The following is a 23030-nucleotide window of genomic DNA, read 5'->3' as shown; positions in this document are numbered from 1 at the left end:
AGTAGTCCAGGGCCTGACATATAACAGATACTTAATAAATACATATTGATCAATTATTGTAAGAAGAGAGGAAATTGTTATTATTTTAATCTACTAGGGGACCTTTTATGTTTTTATTGGAGTACAACCTAAGGATATCAATGAATTATTGAGGTTTCCTCTATAATATGCAAACTTTAGGAGACAGGATCCATTTTCCCATTTTGAAAAACTAAAAACTTCCAGGTCAGAAAACAAGATCCTATTTCATCAGAGCAAAGAGTCTTAGGGGTTATAGCATAGCATGAGAGGGCATACTATAGCATTTTGGAGCTGCAAGGATCCTTAGAGATATCATTTAGTCCAATCTTTTCATTTGAATGATGAGAACATTGTGGCCCAGAGCTTTGTCCAAAGTTAGAAAGATCACTAGTAGTAAGCAATAAACATTTATTAAGCACCTACTGTGTGCCAGGAACTGTGCAAAGTACTGGAGATACAAAAAGAAGCCAAAGACAGTTCCTGCTCTCAAAGAGTTTGCAATCTAATAAGGGAAACAATATACAAATATATGCAAAGCAAACTATGTACAGAATAAATAGGAAATAATTAACATAATTCCAGAAGGCCCCAGAATTAAGAGGGATTGAGGAAGGTATCTTGTAGAAGGTAGGATTTTAATTAGGGCTTAAAGGAAACCAGGGAGTTCAGTCGTCTGAGCGGAGGAGGGAGAGCTTTCCAGGCATCGGGAACAGTCAGAGAAAATGTCCAGAGATGGAAGATCTACATGTTGGGGTGTAAGGTGTAAGAACACTGGAAAGGTAGAAAGAATTAAGTCATGAAGGGCTGTGAATGTCAAACACATTCAAACTTTTTGTAGAATGTTCCTGGAGGCAGTAGGAACCCACTGGAGTTTATTAAGTAGGAGGGTGACATGATTGGACCTTTGTTTTAAGAAAATCACTTTGATGACCGAATGAAGGATGGATTGGAGTGGGGAAAGGCTTGAGGCTGGCTGACCCATTAGTAGGCTACTGCAGTAGTCCAGGCATGAGGCAATAAGGGCTTGCACCTGAGGAACCACAGTATCAGAGGAGAGAAGGGGACACATATAAAAAATATTGCAAAAGTGTAATTGATAGGCCTTGGATATGAGAGGTGGGAGAGAATGAAGAATTCAGGAGTTCTCCTGGGTTTCAAGATGAGGGATTGGGAGGATGCTGCAGTAAGTACTGTTGAAAAAGGAGGAAAAAAACATCACCATGGGTTGTGTAGTTAGAGTTGGAAGGATCAGTTGGTGCCTGAGGTAGGCTTGGAGCTACAGCTGTCCCAGACTCTAGGTCTAACAGTGTACCACCTAGGCAGGCTGATAATGGCATCTCTTCCCAAAGTTTCATTTTCAAGTCTATGCAATCAATTAGAATAAATTTAGCAGCATTTACTGAGGACCTACTATGTGCAAGATACCATGTTTATGTGCCCGGGGTACAAAAAGAAAAGCTTCTGCCCTCCAGCTATCATACCCCTCCTCAGCTCTATCACCAACTGCCCAAGGAACATCAGTTTCAATATATCTAAAACGAAACTGCTGAGTCAGATGATCTGGGTTCAAATCCTGCCTCTGTCTTTTATTACCTGTGACTGGGCAAAGCCCTTATTAGTCTCTTTGGACCTCTGTCTACACTGGTAAAATGGAAATCATAATATCGCTTAAAGTCCTAGGGTGGTCTTGAGGAGCAAATAATCCATGTGGAGTCGAGAAGCACTGATGCAGCACACGTTTAAGGCGCTGAGCACATGCCAAGCTGTTTGTAAACTTTAAAGTCCTTTCAGCAGCAGCCTCTTCTCTTAATCCCTCCCTGTTCCTCTGGCTTCTCTTTTTTCTCTAGCTGCCCCAGCGGGTGGGGAGGGGTCTGGACTACAAGTCCCAGGAGTCATTGCGGCGCCGCCGCCGGCGCGCGGGTCTCGTGACTGCCGCTGCTGAGGGCGGAGTCTTGCCTGCGCGCCCCTGGCTGTCTGTTTCGCTGGCGGCCGGTGGGGTGGTTCACTGGGTCTGAGCGGCTCGGCCGGACCCGTCCCTCTTCCCGGCTCTCGCCCGTTCCCCCGACGCCCCGACACTCATCCCTCTCTCTCGCCACACACACACCCTTGTCCTCCTTCGCGCACGCCGTCCTCTCTCCGCGGCAGCGGCAGCGGCCCCATGTCGGAGCCCGGGGGCGGCGGCGGCGAGGATGGCTCGGCCGGCCTGGAGGTGTCGGCGGTGCAGAACGTGGCGGACGTGGCCGTGCTGCAGAAACACCTGCGCAAGCTAGTGCCGCTGCTGCTGGAAGATGGCGGCGAGGCCCCGGCCGCGCTGGAGGCGGCCCTGGAGGAGAAGAGCGCCCTCGAGCAGATGCGCAAGTTCCTCTCCGACCCGCAGGTCCACACCGTCCTGGTGGAGAGGTCCACGCTCAAAGGTGCCGCGCCCCGCCCCGCGCCGCCCCGGGGGCTCCCCGATCCCCAGCCCTGCCCCGCCGATCCTGCCCCGGGTGGGCGAAGTCTTCCCCCTTCCCCTTTCCTTCCCCGAAGCCCCCAACCCGCCGACCCCACCCACCCACCGTAGGGCGGGGCGCTGGCAGCAGCGCCCAGGGGGAGGGCGGAGCCCGCAGCCCAGGAGGGGGCACCCTGGCCATGCCATCCCCGAGGAGGGAGGGAGGAAAGAAAGCCTTCGTCAGTTTCTGTATCCCAGGTTACCCCGTCTGTCTACCGGGGTGGGGGTGGGGGGGAACATGACGACCAGGTCCTCTCCAGCCCAGTCTTTGCACGGCTCCGGGATTCCGGGACCCTGAGCTGGGCGATGTGGATGACCTCAGAGGCCATCTAGACCAAAGCCAGGCATTTGATGGAGGGAGGAGACTGGGGTCATTGTCTTTCCTCTAAGCTCTCAAAATGGCCGTGTTGGGTGGAGCCTCTTCTTGTTCGGTTGGGTCTCAGACAGCGTTAGTTTCCCTTTCCCAGTGGGAGTAGGATTAGGAAGGAATCCGAGGAAGCCTTGAGAGACGAGAAAGAATCCTTTACATCCTAGGATCCATGGTATCAGCTCAGCTCGGATATAGTTCACTTCAACCCCTTGACTTTACAGATGGGCAGACTGAGCCAGAAGGGAGCCCCTTGTCCATCGAAGTTCATGCAGCTGCTTAATGATCCAGAAAGAATTAGAATTAACACATGTTCTCCCTGTAGCATGGATAGCTGAAAGAGCGTTGGGATTGGATTCAGGAGAGACCTGGCTTCCAGAGCACCTCCTTTGCTTCCTAGTTATGCAAGCTTGACAAATCACATAAATCTTTGACCCTCAGTATCAGCACGGGCAAAATAGGAGCCATATCTCACAGTTGTTAGGTTTAAATGAGATATTTGTAAAGTACTTGACACACCTTGAACATAACTGTTATTTTGACTGAACCGTCTGACTTCATCTCCACCTGTAACTGTTAAAATTTTTATCTCCAAAAAGACAAGACCAGGTTTTCTCAGAGAGTCTAAATCTTGTGTGATTCCAAGAATTTCATCTTGATGCATTAAAACTGATCACTTCTTACTCCTAATTGTTATCATTAATAGAGAACTCAAGTTGCAAGTCATACTGTGCTTCTCCTTTTTGTAACAAAGCAACATATTGGCTATTTAGTATGTTAATAATGCATTATTTCCTTTCCCTGAATATGGATGTAGAAATCAATAGGGCTAGGTTTTTTTTTTGTTTGGTTTATCACATTCTTTTTCTTATGCATAGTTTTCATAACTTCTATGATAAAGCGAATTATTATTTGAATCATAATTACAGACCCCAAATTATTTAATTTATTTTATCTGCTTTTAAAATATAGTCCCTATATAAAAAAAAAATTTTGTCCCGTGATTTGTTAATAGATGACTCTTGATCAACTTAGTTTTCCAGATTCTTACTACTCTGACATCACAATTACAGCTTTTTAAATTTGAATTGTGTCAGTTTATTATGGTATAGAAATACTGACTAGAGAGCATTTTTTTCCTAAAAATATTTTCTGCAGTATCCCTTCTGGTACAGATTTAAAGTGGTCTTCTTATTCACTTCATTTTTTTCCCCCTTTCAGGAAAAATGAGCATGGTATCAACTCCATAATGACTTGCAGTTTTGAAAACTGGCTCAGTGTCTCAAATATTTGAAAATGAAATCTCACTTTTTAGCTTTAAAAATGACTAAATTTTTGTTATCAACTACTGTAGACATTTTGTTTTTTCACTTATTGAGATCTAAACAAAGATTAAATTTAAGTTGACATTTAGAAACAAAAATACTTTAGTCTTTGTTGTAAACCTATTAGCTCAGATTTCTTCCACTGGGCTACTCAGTGCCTCATCATAGTATAGCTAACATGATACTATATCAATATAGTATAACTAACAGGCAACTTGGCATAGAAGACCTCTATTCAAATCTTACTTTTGTTACTAAAGAACTCTGGGACTTTGGACATATTTCTTAACCCCTCTGAGTCTGGATTTGTTCATCTGTAAAAGGAGGACAATAGTACCTCTAGTATCTGTACATCATAGGAGTCTGAGACTATGTGAGCTCCTATCATATATGTAATGCACTTTGCTTTTGTGGCTGTAAGTTGTAGAATAGCTGCTGATTCTCAACAATAAGAGGATATTTCCTCCCTGGGAGTTTGCTACAAAGATGAAATCAGATCCTACAGCTTGGTGATGATTGTTCAAGTTCCAGTAAGTAAGTTGGGAGTGGCTTAATGGATGCTAGGCTGTTAGGTGATGATTTTTTTTTAAGGGGAGTCTTAAGGGTGACTATAGCAGCTCTTGAAAATGCCCTCTCAAATATATAGGGATTATAGAGGAAGGCAGTGCCTACTTATAGGGATGAAATAATAAATTTTTTGAAGTACTGAAGTAAGCTTAAAGTTACTTGTAGTGTGAGACAAATGTGACATTTCAGTATCACTTAAGGGCTTTATTATGTTATATTTCTTTTAAGAATTTGTTTTAAAATTTTTTGGTTTGAAGTTTTCACAGTTATCAGGACCTAGCTCATTGCAATACAAATCTGAAAATCTAGGTTTCAGTTAGTATGGAAACAAATCCTATTTGTTAAAACTAACTAAAGACTGCCAACATTGATAACACTCATGAATATGTTTAAAATTGCTTTTATTTTGTTGAAATGTGTCATTATTAAGTGACAAAAGATCAATACAATTTTATTTTTTGTATCTTTTAAGAAGTTAAAAGATTTAAACTGTTTCTTTTGATGAAACACTGCTTTGATACTTTGAATCTGAGATTTTGAAGACTCTTAAAGAGCTGGTAGGAAACTCAAGAGGCCATTCAATACAAGCTTTATCTGAGAGGCATCTCCCTTGCAGTACAGCTGACCAAATACTCCTCCAGGAGACTTCTGCTTGAGAACCTTCAGTGAGGTTCATACTTTTCAGATGACTTGTTCTCCTTTTAGAAACTGCTCCAGTGGCTAAGAAATTTTTTTTGTCATCAAGACTAAATCAGCTGTGCCACCCATTGTATTTTGTTCTAGTCAGTAGGACCAAGCAGAATAAGTCAAATCCTTCCACATGAAAAACTTTGAAGATGTTTGAAAACCGTTATCATGTCCCCAAGTCTTCTACTAGGTTAATGTCTCCAGTTTTTCTACCAATCCTTGCATGAATTGTCTCTTATCCTTTCTCAGTCCTGATTGCCCACTGCTGAATGAATTCCAGATTGTCTGTATTTCATAAAATTGGACCCCAAATTCAGCACAATGCTTCTCATACAGTCTGACCAAAGCAGAGTACAGTGGAACTATTACTTCACTTAATGTGAATCCTGTAGTTTTTTTTAATGCATTGTAAGATGAAATTTTTTGTTGCCTTCCATGTCATATCATTAGCTTACTTTGAAGTCTTCTGAAATTCAAAGATAAATTTCATAGAAGTTGTTATCTTCCATCCTTTGCTTGTGAAGATGATTCTTTTAAATCCAAATATAGAACTTTATTTCTTTTAAATTTCCTTGTATTCAGTTGTTAGTCATTCTAATCTTTTGAGATCTTCTTTAAGCCTGTGAACAAACTAGTTAGACATCTTTTCCTAGTTTTGTGCCATTTCCACATATAATAAGTATACCTTTTACAACTTTATTCAGAAAATAGAAATTTTGAACAATACATGACCAAGGATAGTTCCCTGAAGCACTCGACTAGAAAACTCCCTCCAAGTTGACACTGACCCATTGATGACTACTCTTGGTTCTGGTCACTCTAAATTTCCCTAAATCTATTATGTGTCATAATTTTTTTCATAAAGATAGCATGAGAAGCTTTATCAAATGCTTGCTATTATCTAAGTATACTAGATATCTAGCATTTCCTGTCTAGTTATCTTGTTGAAAAAGAAAAAGGTTTGTCTGTTCTTTTATTTTGTTTTTCTAAATTTTTTTCTTATTTACTAAGGTTCTTTGGATATGGCAAGTATGGAAGGAGGAGGCCCAAAGCTTCAATGTTGATCTAGGGCAGAACAGGCAGGAAGGCAGGAGCGAATCCAGCAAGGCTTGAGTAAACAATGATATCTTCAGGCAGATTTGATTGCAGGAAAGCAGTACTCCCAGTGGAGTCAGTGACTCCAGGAGCACTACTGTATTTCAGTTAACAGGACACCAGGCAGCAAGTTAGATATAAAGGATTTTTAGTCCTGGGTTTTACCATTAGTTAAATATCTGACCTTAGGAAATTCAGAGTCATTCTAACCTCCTTCTTAGAGACAGCTTGGCATGGAGGTTGGAACAACCTGAGTCTAAATCCTGACAAATACCCACAAGTCATTGGACTTTCTCTCATCCTCAGTTTCTTCATTACTTTGAAGTCATCAACACTTTAGACTTGACCCTGAAGCCATTGAGACAACAATATATCCTAGATTTCATGTCTGCCTTGGTCATAGGACTCTAGAATGTTGAAAGATACAGGCTTAGAGTTGAGGAAATTGGTTTTGTCTTGAAGCATTTCCATTGACTTTTCATCTGCCATTAGCGGGTCTAGGATCTCATACCTGTTGTTGACCTTAGCCTACCACTCATTCTTGGAGACTCAGATTTGAATTTGAAAGGAAAAGCTAGAGGAATACCTAGGGAAAGAAGATAAGGAAAACTTCCAGAGATCTCAAATAGATTTAAGACATTCTGTGAGAGAAGAAAGGGACTATTTTGAATTAGTAGAATTTTGTGAATATAGATGGGAAGGAGACTTAGTTTGTGGATAGGAAAATGTTGGAGATGTAGGAAAAAATAGGAAATAAGTAGGAAATTGGGAGCATAAGGAACTGGGGAGCTATTTGATATAATGGAAATAGCGCTGAATTTGAGTTTAGAAGACTTGGGTTCAAATTCCCCTTCTGCTACTTTAAGGCATTAGCTTCTGGGATCTTGGGTAAGATATTTCATTTTTTTGGGACAGTGTGAGTAAAAGGAGTGCTGTCTCTGATGCCTATTACCTGTGTGACCTTGGACAAGTCTCTTAACCTTCCCAGGCCTCAGTTTCCCCATTCCCAAAGTCAAAGGGGTAATCTAAAATCCCTTTTAACTCTCGGTTCTATGACACTATAAGAGTGACTGGTAGACAAATATATGAAAATTAGGTAAATAGTTCTAATTTGTAATATGCCTATAGGTTATTTGTTCCTATTTTAATACCTATCCTTCCTAGGAAGTAATATAATCCTTTAGATTACCCACCTTCTTTCTCTTTGTTTCAGTTACTACTTAATGTAATGGGGGCAGGAATTCACTCTTTTCACAAGATAATGTTGGAAATCATAAAACATTTGGAGTACTTTAAAACAGTCTAATATAGCCTTAGAATTAACTGACATTTTGCACAATACCCTGGGAAACTAAATCTCAAAATTTGATAGCAGGACATTTGTAATCATGAGATAGATGATACTAGCTTGGCTTTACTGCCTTTGAAGCAAGTCTGTAACAGCCTTGGACTTGAGAGATAGAAGGGCTTGGGTCTGAATCCCACCTCAGACCCTTATTAGCTGTGTGACCCTGGGCAAATGACTTAAACTCTGTGGGCCTCACTTTCCTTATCTTTAAAATGAGGAGGTTGAATTGGACATATAAGGTCCTAGTAAGCACTAAATTATAGTGATGGCTATCATATAGTGCTTTCTAAAGGTTTGCAAAGTGCTTTATATATACAGAGTGTCTGAAAAGTCGTAGTGTAATATTTTTGATAAGATTAAAACTACACTAATACTTTTGGGACTCCCCTGTATTATCTTACTTGGTCCTCTCAACAACTTGTGAGGTAGGTGCTCTTTGTTACAGAAGAGGAGACTGAGGAGACTGAGGCTGAGACAGGCCAAGTGATTTTCTCAAGGTCACATAGCTAGTTAGTATCTAAGGCAAGTTTTGAACTCAGGCCTCCCTGATTCCAAGTCTAGTGCCTAAAGCAGTCTGTCATCCTATGCCTAGCTTGCCATGGAGAAATGTTACCACTTGAATACCAAGTGGTTTCTAAATGTTATCACTAGTCCAAGTGGTATTGGGATATTCTGAGTAATAGGTAACTATTCAAGCATTAGATTCAGAGTATTTAATGACTTTGGTTAAAATTTTTATATTATATTTCTGTGTATAGAGAAAACTGGTTATTTAGGAGACCTATTAATAGAATACTCCAGGAATGTGCTAGTATTGAGGTTAATTACGCTGTTGTTCTTGAGGAGATACCCATTGCCTCTTCCCTCTCCCACCCTTTGAAACTACTTTCTGGGAAAGTAATAACAATAACTCACATGAATATTGGGGTTATAAAGAGCTTTACATGCATCATGTTATTTCATCCTCACAATTACCTCTGGAGGTAAATAATGTAAGTCCGATATTCCGAATAGTTGAGGTTTGCCTAGGGTCACACATTTGGGGTAAATGGACCCATGCCTAATGATGTAAGCCTTCCAATAGAGCACTCCTTCTGCAGTATATCTGTCTCCTAGTCTTTCTTTAGTGTTATTTAATTTGTAAATGTGCTCATCTGCAAAATGGTTGAAAAGCCCAATGGAGACTGAGTTTGAGAAGATTTTAAGTGAAAATCCACCACTGAGAGATATGCTTAAAATTCCTAATTTCACAATTCATAAACACTAAAGAATAGCTTGTATCCAGTATATGTAAAATGACTTGTTACTTTTAATCTAACAACCTGGGAAAGGCTTTCATAAGTGAATAGGGGGAAGAAGTATTATAACTTAAATGAATAAGGCAATCAGTATGTGTTGCTTTGGGGGTTATGTCATTGGGCATATTTTTATGCTGCACTGCAGTAGTTTTGTTGCGGAAGTGTAAGTATTCCTGATGCTCCAGTGACTCATCACTTCAGTGAGCCTACATTTCCTTTTCCTCTTCTTTAAATGTAGTGTGGCCAAAAAATTAGAAATCACAGAAATGGAAAGACTTAGCTAAAGGTGAAGTTTGGGTTACATGTTTTCTCCAAGTTTTATTTATTTAGTTAGTCAAAAAGGTTTTGTTTTGTTTTTTTTTTTATTTTGAGGGCAGGGTAGAGAGTTGCAAAGATAATAGTACTTGAATAATGCCAAAGTTTCCTTTTGTAGCTCAATAAAAAAATGTAACTGATGTGGAGACTGTGGTTGATCCTGGTTAGTGAATCTTTTAGCATATGTAACAGAATCCTATTCTATTTGAAATAGAAATGTCAGTTTCTGATTGATGTTTTCAGTTTGTTCAGAAACACATTGCACTTAGATACACATCTATAGGTTTGTACCCATCCTAAGAAAATACTTGTTTTATGCTATCTATTCAAGAAACTTTTTTTTAATAGTGGCATATAATTCTTTTTTTTAAATAGGTCTTCATAGAATCTAGTAACATTTAAAGAAAGCATTTTGTTGCATTTATTTTTGAGAATGCTTTTGATGCTGAAAAAGGTGATATCTGTTCAATTCTTTTATGTAGCTATGTAGGCTGTGTTTTTTTCATGTTGTAGCTTTAAAAAAATCCCTTCTTTCATACGTTTGAGAACATATACTTCATTAATTAGCCATATTGCATCAACTTCTTCGTGCATCATTTGTTTCTAAATGATACTATTTGACCTGTGATATTTCCAAGAGCAATTTGGGGTCCTGTATCTGTAGCTATATTTTTTAATTCGACCTGTGATTTCATCAGGTAAAGAACTCCTGGTGAGGAATGTCCTCTAGCAAACAAGTCTGAGTGTGCGCTACTGGTTGGAGAGTTGGCTGGAACACTGAGATGAAGTGACTGGCTTTCACAAGCTCACCCAGTCATTGTGTGTCAGCTCTTACTGACTTCAAAGCTAGCTCTTGATCCCTTAGAGCACATTGCTTCTCTGTTAGGAAATATCTTGGTGTCTGCATCAACTGTTTCTTTGCATCAGCACTTCTCATACTGAACTATAGAACATGTGAACTAGAGGTTCAGTGAAAACATCCCTTTATTTATGACATTCATTTAAATAGTTTTTTGAATTCCAAATTTTCTCCTCTCTGCCCACTTTTCCGCTGTCCTTGAGAAGGCAAGAAATATATCAGTTATATATATCAAGTCATGCAAAACATTTCCATATTAGACATGTTGCATAAAACTAAGGTAAAAAGCAAGAAACCTAAAGAAAGTGAAAAAGACATATTTCAATCTGCATTCAGGGTAATGAAAGCATTTTAGTATTAGGAAGTTATCTAAAAGGAATTGACTCTTCTCCATAGCATGAGAACCTTTGATCTATGCCAGCCTGCAGCTCTGACTCCTGCATTTTGGATTCAGTTCACTAAAATTATTTGCAAATTTATGTGATCACTCTTGGTAATGTGCCTTCCCCCACCCCTCAAGGTAACCTTGTGCCTTTTACCACAGAGCCCTGCAAAAAAAGGTTATATTTTTCAGAGATGTCCTCTGGACAAATCAGTTAAGAGTCACTGCCATACATGCTTAATGACTGATCAGTAACTTTAATAAGTACGTACACAAGACAGTAGGTGTCACAAAACAGATGGTGCACTTCTTAAATTCAAATCAAATTTTTTGTTGTTCTTGTTCAGTCCTGTCTAATTCTTTATGATCCCATTTGCAGTTTTCTTGGCAAAGATTCTAGAGTGGTTTGCTATTTCCTTCTCCAGCTTATTTTACTAATGAGGAAACTGAGGCCCACAGGGTTAAGTGACTTGCCCAGGATCGCATAGTAAGTGTCTGAGACCAGATTTGAATTCAAGAAGATGAGTCTTCTGGACACCAGGCCCAGCACTCTATCCACTGTACCACCTGGCTGCCCTTAAATCAAATGAGATCATAGCCAGTCAGATCAGATAGATCATATTTGTAAAGTCCTTGGCACAGTGCCTGGTACATAGTAGGTGCTTAATAAATGCTCATTTCTTCCTTTATATTCTGTGTGGCTTTTCAAAGGTCCTTCAGTGGAAGTGTTTTTATATTAACAAATATTATTAAAAAGATTTGAAGTTTTAGTATGCACCTTGAATTTGTTTTATATCGTGATTAAGGGAGAGAGTACCTTTCAGATGACATACTTGTGAATTTTGCCTATCACTTTAGTTTCCTCATGTGTTAAATGAGGAAGTAGAACTAGATTTTTAAGGTGTCTTACAGCCCAGAAAGACTATGATTATATAGGTATAGTACCCTAAAATTGATGATGTAATGAAAATTATTCATTTGTGTGAATGTATCTATAGAGAAATCTCTATAGATGATTTTTGCTTCTATATATTGTCACAAAAAGAATTTATTTGTAGCTTTAGTTAGCTATTGTACTTAGCCTCCACACTGAATTTAAAACACTTACTAGCTGTGTGACCCTTGTTTGCCCCATTTTCCCATTTATAAAATGAATTGGAGAAGGAAATGCAAATTATTCCAGTACCTTTGTTGAGAAAACCTCAAAAGGGGTCATGAAGAGTCAGAGATGACTAAAATGACTGAACAACAACAACTGAATTTAAGATTTCTTATGTATGGTAAGCATTCTTTATTAAGGTCATAAAACTTAGGTCATTTATAGGAGTGTTTCTGGCTAATAGCTTTTCAAGTATGCCTGGAAATGTAAACTGTAAACCCAAAATTTATTGTGTCTATAATTGCTAGCCAAAACTGGAAAAACAAATCTGATTAATCTTTTAAAAAACTTTCTTTTGTTTTATTTTGTAGAGGATGTTGGTGACGAAGGTGAAGAGGAAAAAGAATTTATTTCCTATAATATCAACATTGACATTCACTATGGACTTAAATCCAATAGGTGAGTAGTAAAAGTTAAAATGGAATTAAAAAGTCATTTATTAAGGCTTTCCTCTGTTTAAAGCACTGTACTAAAAACCCTGAGAATACAAATAAATAACTGAGATAGTCTGTTTTTCAGTCATTTTAGTCAATAAGCATTTATCAAGCAGCCACTGTGTGCCAGGTACTATGATTAGAGGTAAGGGTACAAAAAAAGACAAGAAACAGTCTTGGCTCTCAAGGACATAGCACTCTGATGGGGAGATAGCATGCAAACCACCATGGACAGAGGATGAATTAGAGGTAAGTCCAGAGGGAAGGTAGTAGCATTAAAGGGAATCAGGGAAAACTTCTCAAATAAGGTGGAATTTCCCCTGAGACTTGAAGGAATACAGGAGATGGAGATGATGAGGAAGAGCATTCCATGAATGGGGGACAGACAGTGAAAAGGCCTGGAGTCTGGAGATGGAGGGTGTTGTTCAAACTACAGCAAAGAAGCCAATCTTACTGAATGTCAGTGTGTGTGAGGAGGGGGGGCAAGGTGGATTGGGGAGGATAAGATATAAAAAACTTGGAAATGCAGGAGACTGTAATGAAAATGACAGAAAAAAGATTTTATATTTGAACCTGGAAGTGATGAGGAGCCACAGGAGTTAAATGAATAGGGAATGACATAGTCAGATCTGTGCTTTGGGAAAAATTCAGCAGCTAAGTGGAAGATGTACTGGAGTGGTGAGAGTTTTGAGGCAAGGAGACCCACAAGGCTACTGCAGCAGTCCTGGTTTGAGGTGATGAGGGCTTGCACTATTAATGTCAGGAGAATAGAAGAGATATCCAGGAGATGCAGCAAAGGTAAAATGGACTAGACTTGACAACAGATTAAATATTGGAGGAAGTGGAAGTGGTGACAAGGAGAGACTGAATGTAAGTGAAAGAGTGGGGATGTTAGAGAGGTCAGTCTCAGTGTGCTGGAGAAGATGAGATAGAATGGTACTGCTTGTGCAGACAGAGGGGTTTCCTTGGCAAAAAGAAGGGCCACCTCATGATGTGAGATGAGTGAAAGAAGACATAGTGGTAGATGGTATCTCAGTGATGTGAGATGAAGAGGGAGGGAAGGATAAAGAGGGAGCTTTGTGAATGGGTGCAGTTTTTAAGTGAAATACGAGATGGGGCTGTCAGCTGAGAGTGAGCCATGGGAACTTTGAAGAGCGATGAGAAGGTTTAGAAGAGCCAAAGTAAATTGATTATTGGGATATATAAAAGGATTACCTTGCCACAGTGAAATCTCAGTTGAGATTATGTCACATAGATTTGTAGCAGACTCAGTCACTATGTTCTTTCTAATGGAGGATAATATATATAGGCTGGAAAAGCTTTTAGCCTAGCTATAGTGGCAAGGAAGATGGTAAGGCTTGATGGACTGGATGGTAAATGATAACAGTTTGGCTACAGTGTAGTGTCATTTCAGTTGATAAAAACTACATCCAGTTTTAATGTTGAACAACTTAATAGTACCGGGAATAATTTTTTCCAGTTCTTTAGTAGCTGTGGCTGCTGAGAAAGTAGAAGCAGCAGTGCTGGCAGAAGCATTTGCTGGTCTATGTCTCTGCCAGAGCTGGTCCTCTGGATGACTGTGGGCGGGGTGGTTGGGAGGGCACTGTTACCCATGGGCCTCTGGGATGTGGGATCTTGGGCAAGGAATCTCCAGTGGTGATATTGGAGATGGTTTCCCCTGCTTCACTCACACTGCCTCCTTTCTCTCCCATGGGGTCCCTAGTTTGCTCCAGCTTAACTGACTTTTCCACCTGCTGGTTGGTTGTAGATAGGTTGGTGCTGTTCTTCCATTTAGTGCTAATGGTTCATTTCCCCTAGGGAAAGAAAGCAGCTATCAATAGTCCCATTTACACTTAAGATAAGTGCAGCAAAGTAGTAAGAAGATGACTTTTTGTTGCAAAACTGATTTTCTATATCGGTCCTAGCCTAAGTGACTATACATTGACATAGTATTGAGTCCTTAGAATAAAATGCAGTGTGGTACATGCAGATGCTGGCCTGGGAGTTGAGAAACTCAAATTTCATTCACAGTATTTTCTGGTTGTGATCTTCAGATTCTAATTACTTTCTGAAGTAGGTGGACCACTTTTCAGCCCCATGAGCAGTGCATTACTGTGCCTATCCTCCTACATCCCCTCCAGCAATTGTCAATTTTCTTTTTTGTTAGTTTCGCTAATCTGATGAGGGTGGGTGTCTATGTGTGTGTTGTGGGGGGGAACCTTAAGAGTTTTAATTTGCATTTCTCTTTATAATCAGTGAGTTAGAGTATTTTTTATGTGGTTGTTAGCAGCTTATATTTTTTATTTTGAGAACTGCCTGTTCATATGTTTTGAGCATTTATTTACGGGGAATGGTTATGTTTACCTAACTTGAAACATGATAAAATAAGTGTTTTTCTTCTATTTCCTTTTCAGTCTTGCATTCATTAAACGTACTCCAGTGATTGATGCCGACAAACCAGTATCTTCCCAGCTTCGAGTTCTCACACTGAGTGAAGATTCTCCATATGAGACATTGCATTCTTTCATTAGCAATGCAGTGGCTCCATTTTTTAAGTCCTACATCAGAGAGTCTGGCAAGGCAGATAGGTAAAAAAAAAAACAACTTTGGTTTATTTGAAATATTAAACAAATTGCTAACATTGTTACATGTGAAGTAGTACTACTTATTGGAAAGAGGCAGAAAATTATGTAAGCTACTGATAGACTTTTGACATGTTTCGATTTTAAGATGTTTCCTATCTTTTCAGGGATGGTGATAAAATGGCTCCTTCAGTTGAGAAAAAGATTGCAGAACTTGAGATGGGACTTCTTCATTTGCAGCAGAATATTGAAATTCCAGAAATTAGCTTACCAATTCATCCAATTATTACAAATGTTGCAAAACAGTGTTATGAACGTGGAGAAAAGCCAAAGGTTACAGACTTTGGGGATAAGGTTGAAGATCCAACTTTTCTAAATCAGCTGCAGTCTGGAGTCAACCGTTGGATACGAGAAATTCAAAAAGTAAGAAGTCAGGAATGTTTACTCTACAAAATGTAGTTTGAGATCTTCATGGGAGGACAGGCCTATGTTTTTCTCTTACCCCTTTCTCTGAAAGAAAATATTAATGCTGTTACTGTGGATTACTTTAGTTCTTGGATTATTTGATGGTTTATATTTGAAATATTAAGATAAACAGTGACTTGTTTAGGATATTTGGAGACAGTTGGAAATTGCTGAGAAAGTTGGAAGGGACCTCAGCAGCCATCTAGTTGAATATATATCCAGAAGAATACTTACTTCAACAAACCAGTCAAATGGTCACTTAGCCTCTCTTTGATCATTTGACTAGAATGGAAGCTATTTGAAGGCTTCCAGTGAAGAGGAAGCTGCTACCTCTGGAGGCAGCCCATTCCACTTTAAAATAGTTTTACACACAGTTGTCAGGATACTTTTCCTGAACACAAGATCCATTCTTACCTCTTTTCCACTTCTACCCTTTGCTCCTTGTGTTCCCCTTTGGAACCAGTAAACAACTCTAATCTTTTTTCCACATGAAAAAAGATTTTGAATAATTGATGACAGCTATTTTACCTACTTCAAATCTTCTCATCATTAGGCTAAACATCCCTACCTCCTTCAACCAGTCCTGTGGGATGGACACAAGACTCTTTAGGGTAATCATAATGATAACAGCTAACATATATTGCCTACAGTGTTCCAGGCACTGTACCAAGTGCTATACCATTATTATCACACAACAACCCTAGGAGGTAGGTGAACTACTGTTATCCCTGTTTTACAGATGAAAAATCCGAAGCAAACAGTAACTTGCGGAGGCCAAATTTCAACTTAGATCTTCCTGTCTCCAGGCCTGGCACTCTATCCACTGTACTACCTACCTTGGTTGCGCTTCTCTAGGCACTTTCCAGCATATGAATGTCCTTCCTAAACTGGCATCCAGAACTGAGCACAACATTCCAGATGTAGTCTAATTAGAGTATAGTACAGCAGATCTATAAATCAACCTCCTTATTCACAGGAACTTAGAGATACAAAGGACCTTATTCTTGGAATCCCTCTCCCTGTGGTCCAAGGACAGAGTTAGCTTTTTTCACTTCTGTATGATACTATTAACTTAGATTGCACTTGCAACTGGCTAAAACCCTCAGTTTTTTTTTTCAAGACAGACTGCTGTTTAACAAAGTCTTTTTTGTCTCATACTTGTAAAGTTGGTGTTTTAAAACCCTGTTTAAGACTTCACAGTTCTCCATATTAAATTTCATCTCGCTAGAGTCATCCCAGTGTTCAAACTTGTCAGTATCTTTTTTGGATCTTGACTTTGTCATCTTCTTGTTAGCTGTCCCTCTTAGCTTTGTGTTTTTTTGGAAATCTGAATAGTATCTATCCATGTCTTTAACCAAGTAATTAATAAAACCATTAAACCACACAGGGCCAGACCATAGATACCTTTCATTACAGTTTTTCCTAATTTTTATTTTCAAGTAAAGCAACTTTGTCTGCCAGAAGAGGAAGCCAACTTGAATTATAAGATTGGGTTTTTAATTAATTTAGATTTAGGTTTTGATTGTGATGGTATTTTTAAAAACCTTTGCTGTTATATTTTGTTTATTCATATTTTTACATACTGTCTTCTTCTCTCATAGAATGAACCTCCTAGAGGGGAGGAACTGTTTGATTTTTGTCTTTGTATCCCTACCACCTAGAAGAATGCTTGCTACATACTACATGCTTGGTAAATTTTTTTTTTAATTCATTTAATGTGATATTTGTCTTTAAAGGTGACCAAACTAGACCGAGATCCAGCATCAGGAACTGCCTTACAGGAAATAAGTTTTTGGCTAAACTTGGAACGTGCTTTGTACCGTATTCAGGAAAAGCGTGAGAGCCCAGAGGTTCTTTTAACTCTGGATATCTTGAAGCATGGCAAACGTTTTCATGCAACAGTCAGCTTTGACACAGATACAGGTAAAAAAAAACAGTGCTAAAATCTAGCCTGAAGATGATTGACTTGGGTTTTTGTTTTTTTTAAATGTTTTATACTAATGATTTTTGACAAAGCTAATGATGTGTTGTGCTTCCTTGCACACTTTTCGTTTTTTATGTGTTTCTTTGGCCATATAGTCTGCTTTTACCATAGCTGCCAGCCAGACATTTGACAGCCTAGGGGTGATGGTGGAAAGATGATAAGGATAATCTCCATTTGGTAAACCCAAGGAAAAAATGGTTTTCCTAATATTTATTCCAATTCCTTTCCACTGACTATTCCACTTTTTTTCCTACTCTCTACCCCAACATCTAAAAACTCCTAGTCTTCCATGTCTGCAGAACTGTCAAGATATGTGTTTGATTTGATACTGAACTGTGGCCACTGGTTGCCTTCTGAAGTTCCCAGACTGATACTTTGTGAGAAAAGGCTGACCCAAAGACCTAGGGTCTTGTAGTAGTAAGTTCAGAATCAGAACTTGAACCCCAATCTTCTGATTTCTGGTATAGTGGTGCACAGTAGTTATAAGACAGTGATTAATTTTTCTCTATTATTCTCTAGGTCTGAAACAGGCTTTAGAAACCGTAAATGATTATAACCCTCTGATGAAAGATTTCCCTCTGAATGATTTGCTTTCTGCTACTGAGCTTGACAAAATAAGGCAGGCCCTGGTTGCCATTTTTACCCACTTGAGAAAAATCAGAAATACAAAATACCCTATTCAGAGGGCCTTGCGTCTGGTGGAGGCCATTTCAAGAGACCTGAGTTCTCAGCTACTCAAAGTGCTGGGGACGAGAAAACTCATGCATGTAGCATATGAGGAATTTGAAAAGGTAAGTCTTAATGAAGTGAGAAACCGTACTTTAGGGAGATGGAAAAGAAACTTGTCTTGAAAGTATTTCCACCCTTGTTTATGCCCTGCTAGGTCATGGTTGCGTGCTTTGAAGTTTTCCAGACATGGGACGATGAGTATGAGAAATTGCAGGTGCTTCTGAGAGACATCGTCAAGAGAAAGAGAGAAGAAAACCTGAAGATGGTCTGGAGGATCAACCCCGCACACAGAAAACTTCAGGCCCGCCTTGACCAAATGAGGAAGTTCAGGCGACAGCACGAGCAGCTAAGAGCTGTCATTGTCCGAGTGCTCAGGCCACAGGTGAGGTTCTAGTCCTCGGCATCATTGGAAGCAGTAGTTTTGTACTTTTTGTACCTGTCATGAGTATAACATCCATATCCATAGTTTCTTTTTATGACGTCAGCCCCAAATACATTCCTCCTTCCTCTCCTCCCAAAGAGTCTTCCTTTGAGGCAAAGAATTAAAAAGGAGGAAGAAAAGGCAATTCAGCAAAACCATCCAACACATCACTCAAGTCTGATAGTGTACGCATTGTTCCATATTCGTTGTCTCTGCTTCTGCAAAGAGGGGAAGGAGGAGATAGGTTTTCTCATCTCTTCTGCAGGGTATCTTCCTTCTTGCTGCCTTCCTCTTTTTTTCTCTCCCTCCACCAAATCTCATTTCTTCCACTCAAACCAACCTCCTTATTCACCACTTCCTGGAACAGGTAGATCTGCTTGACCATTACCTGCACATCCTTGCCTCCATACCTTGTACATCTATTATTATTTTCTAAAACTCCTGACTCTTTTCTACCAATTCAAAATGTAGTTTAAAACTCCCCTTCTGGGAGCATTCCCTGATTCGTTTCACTTTCCACTTGTAAGCAGTCAAATACTTAACTAATTGGTGTTCTGTTGTACTAAGTGCTTGCAATCATAATTAGTATGTTTTTTAAAAATTGCTTTGTAATGCCAAATAGTGGTCACATTCTTCAGGTGTTTAGCTGGATTATAATCTGTAGAGCAGGGACCGCACTATGCTCTTTTAGCATTTCCTGTAGGGATCAATACATAGCAGGTCAGCAAAAAATTGTTGACTAACAAATTAAAAAATTTTTTTTTCTTGACTTGTAGAAATCTAATGTTCTGCTAAATTATTTTCACCTCTTAAACTTATGTAAAAATTTGCAAATATCCTTTGCAATTAACCTTATGTTTTATAATTTGTTTTTGTGGCCTGAGTGCTGGTTTTGGTGATATTTAGTTTGTGTACTGATATAATTATTAGGTTAAGAAATTACTATAGAATTGGAACACTTTTTTCCTAAAGTAACTAGAACCTTTTGACATTGCTCTTGAGCATGAGAGCTATCTTCCGTGTGTACCTCGTAGCTGAATTTTAAAATTTAAATTTGCCTAAAGGATAATGAAATGCTAAAGTTTCCATGCAGTTGTCTGGATTGTAAGCAGAGGAATTTTCTATAAGTAGTAACCCTTTTTTGTATTATTTTGTTTTGCAGTGGTAATGACATGCTTTGAATTAAGAGGAAATATTTCATTGACATGATGGGGAGTCTGTCTGCACTATATAACGTAGTACCTATGCCCAGTGAAATTCAAACTTTTAGATGGTTTTTGCTGCTGTTTCCTCTTCAGGTCACTGCAGTTGCCCAGCAGAGCCAAGGAGATGTGCCTGAACCCCCGGATATGAAAGTGGCTGAAGTTCTTTTTGATGCTGCTGATGCAAATGCTATTGAAGAAGTAAACCTTGCTTATGAGAATGTCAAGGAAGTAGATGGGTTAGATGTTTCTAAAGAAGGCACAGAAGCTTGGGAGGCTGCAATGAAGAGATATGATGAGAGGATTGACAGAGTAGAAACCCGAATCACTGCTCGCCTTAGGGATCAGCTTGGTACAGCAAAGAATGCAAATGAAATGTTCAGAATCTTCTCCAGGTTCAATGCTCTATTTGTCAGGCCTCACATCCGTGGCGCCATTCGGGAATATCAAACACAGCTGATCCAGCGTGTGAAAGATGACATCGAATCTCTTCATGACAAATTCAAGGTTCAGTACCCTCAAAGTCAAGCCTGTAAGATGAGTCATGTTCGTGATTTGCCTCCAGTGTCTGGGTCCATTATCTGGGCTAAACAGATTGATAGACAGCTTACCGCCTACATGAAACGGGTTGAGGATGTCCTGGGCAAAGGTTGGGAGAACCACGTTGAGGGGCAGAAGCTCAAACAGGATGGTGACAGTTTCCGCATGAAGCTAAACACTCAAGAAATATTTGATGATTGGGCAAGGAAGGTGCAACAGCGTAACCTTGGCGTTTCTGGTCGCATTTTCACCATCGAAAGCACTCGGGTTAGAGGCCGAAGTGGAAATGTTCTCAAACTAAAAGTGAACTTCCTTCCTGAGATCATTACACTTTCAAAAGAAGTTCGGAATCTCAAGTGGCTCGGTTTTCGTGTTCCATTGGCAATTGTGAACAAGGCTCACCAGGCAAACCAGCTTTATCCATTTGCTATCTCTCTAATTGAAAGTGTCCGTACATATGAGCGGACATGTGAAAAAGTGGAGGAACGCAATACCATCTCTCTTTTGGTGGCTGGCCTAAAGAAAGAAGTGCAGGCTCTGATTGGAGAAGGCATTGCCCTGGTGTGGGAATCTTACAAACTTGACCCATATGTGCAACGGCTGGCAGAGACTGTGTTCAACTTTCAAGAAAAGGTTTGTTTTATTGTAAAAATGATTTTTAAAATTGACACCAGTTGCCATTCCATGAAACCCAGAGGATTTCATACATGTTTGTTAAGGGCTGAGGCAGGCAGTGTGGCAGTGGATACACAGCCAGCCTCAGAGCCAGAAAGAGTTGGGTTCAGGTCCAACCTTTGACATATGACTAGGTGACCCTGGGCAAGTCACTTAACTTCTCTGTGCTCTTGGTGACTCACTAAGACTACAAGTTTCAGAGAAGGTACAGGTCTACATTGGTAAGGGACTTTTCCTTACCAAGGAGTCCCAGTACTAATGAACCCCCCCCCCAGTGCATCCCCATCCCTGTCCCTTTGTCAAGTATTCTAGGAATGTGTTAGATATTTTCATAGACAAAATAGCTATAATGTTTTATAGCTTTGATACTTAATTACTACTGAAGATAAATCCAGACTGTTTTAGGGCTGATTTTAACCAGTACTTAATGAAAGTTGAGCAATGGAATAAAAATTCTCTTGATTCAGACTGTTTAAGGACATTATCTTGGTGATAAGAGTTAAAAAAGAAATGTGTCATTACATATATCTGGCACTGAAATTGAGTGTGTGTCATCAGAAATTGACATGAAACGCCTTTGAGTATTTAGTTCTTTTCTACTCCTGTTACAAATCTGCCAGTAAAATTACTCGAGTAACCAGGAGAAAAGTGAATAGAATTGAGATTGTTGCAACAAACTAAAGTAATGGCTTAAATATTTATTGCCTTACAGGTGGATGATCTGCTTATTATTGAGGAAAAAATTGACCTTGAAGTTCGTTCCTTGGAAACTTGTATGTATGATCACAAGACTTTCTCTGAGATCTTGAATAGAGTCCAGAAAGCTGTGGATGACTTGAATCTTCATTCCTATTCCAATTTACCCATTTGGGTCAACAAACTTGATATGGAGGTATGGGATGATTGGGAGTCCTTATAAACTGGTCTTTTCAATGAGAAAGGTAGCAATAATTTCCTTTACTAAGGCTAACATGTAAGTAGTGCTCAACTTAGTATTGAGTTATATTCTAAAATGTCATTTTATAAATTAGAAATTTGGAGCATTGCTTGAAATTGAGCTTGTCTGTGAAAAAAGATTGGGCTATTTATAGATTAAGGAAGGTTTGAAATGAGACTGGTGTGGGGAGGCTGTTTGAAAAGCAAAGAATTTACTACCAAGTGTCATAAGGTGTTAAACAGGTCTAAATGAAACTGACCATTAGACTAGGGCCATGTTATTAGTCCTTTTTCTCTCAGCATATTCATCTTCTCTAGTACAATGTTATAAAGGCATAGGAAAATGGTAGATTACAAGGCTAGCTTAAAAATTTTCATTTAATGAGAGAAAAACATGAAGTTTACTCTCATCACATTCCACTAAAGGAAGGAATAAAATGCACACTCATTTTGGTATGAAAACCTATCTTACAATACAGGAAGGTGGGGGACAAGGGGATAAACAGGGTTGGGGGGACGATGGAAGGGAGGGCATGGGGAGGAGGGTACAATTTGAGGTCGACACTCACAGGGAGGGACAGGATCAAAAGAGAGAATAAAAATAATTGGAAGCAGGATAGGATGGAGGGAAATATAGTTAGTCTTATACAACACGACTATTATGGAAGTCATTTGCAAGACTACACAGAGTTGGCCTATATTGAATTGCTTGCCTTCCAAAGGGAGGGGGTGGGGAGGGAGGGAGGAAAAGAAGTTGGAACTCAAAGTTTTAGGAATAACTGTCAAGTACTGTTCTTGCCGCTAGGTAAAGGGGTATAGAAAGTTATTTGGCCCAACAGGACAGAGGAGAGGATGGAGACAAGGGCAGAGAGGAATGATGGAGGAGAGAGCGGAGTGGTGATGGGGGCAATTGGAATGCTTGGTGTTTTGGGGTGGGGGGAGGGGACAAGGAGGGAGAAAATTTGGAGCCCAAAAATTCTGTGAAAATGAATGTTAAAAGTGAAATAAATAAATAAATTTAAAAAAAATTTTCATTTAACTTATAGCAAAGTTAACTAATACATTATTTTTTAGTTGTAGGGACTCATCTTGTACAAGAAGGAAGAGGGTGGGAAAAGCATTTCACCTTTCTTAGGGGTAGAACTTCAGAA

At 39.4% G+C, this 23030-nt stretch overlaps 1 protein-coding gene across 2 annotated transcripts in view; it reads left to right on the top strand.

The window, feature by feature from the left end:
• Positions 1–1988: 1988 nt before the first annotated feature.
• Positions 1989–23030, top strand: part of DYNC1H1 (dynein cytoplasmic 1 heavy chain 1) — a 95814-nt gene continuing 74772 nt past the window's right edge. The window contains exons 1-9 of one of the 2 annotated variants that reach the window (XM_072630203.1): positions 1989–2435; positions 12223–12310; positions 14760–14933; positions 15095–15350; positions 17129–17315; positions 17896–18167; positions 18260–18487; positions 19825–20901; positions 21656–21835. In XM_072630203.1, coding sequence (XP_072486304.1) covers positions 2180–2435; positions 12223–12310; positions 14760–14933; positions 15095–15350; positions 17129–17315; positions 17896–18167; positions 18260–18487; positions 19825–20901; positions 21656–21835 — 2718 coding nt within the window. In that variant the 5' untranslated portion in view covers positions 1989–2179. The remainder of the gene's footprint in view (positions 2436–12222; positions 12311–14759; positions 14934–15094; positions 15351–17128; positions 17316–17895; positions 18168–18259; positions 18488–19824; positions 20902–21655; positions 21836–23030) is intronic. The other variant, XM_072630202.1, reaches the window with a different exon arrangement.

The sequence above is a fragment of the Notamacropus eugenii genome, chromosome 1 (assembly GCF_028372415.1).
Source record: "Notamacropus eugenii isolate mMacEug1 chromosome 1, mMacEug1.pri_v2, whole genome shotgun sequence".
NCBI classification, from domain to species: domain Eukaryota; kingdom Metazoa; phylum Chordata; class Mammalia; order Diprotodontia; family Macropodidae; genus Notamacropus; species Notamacropus eugenii.
Note: the sequence above shows the minus strand (reverse complement) of the source record. Positions and strands in the feature narration are given on the sequence as shown.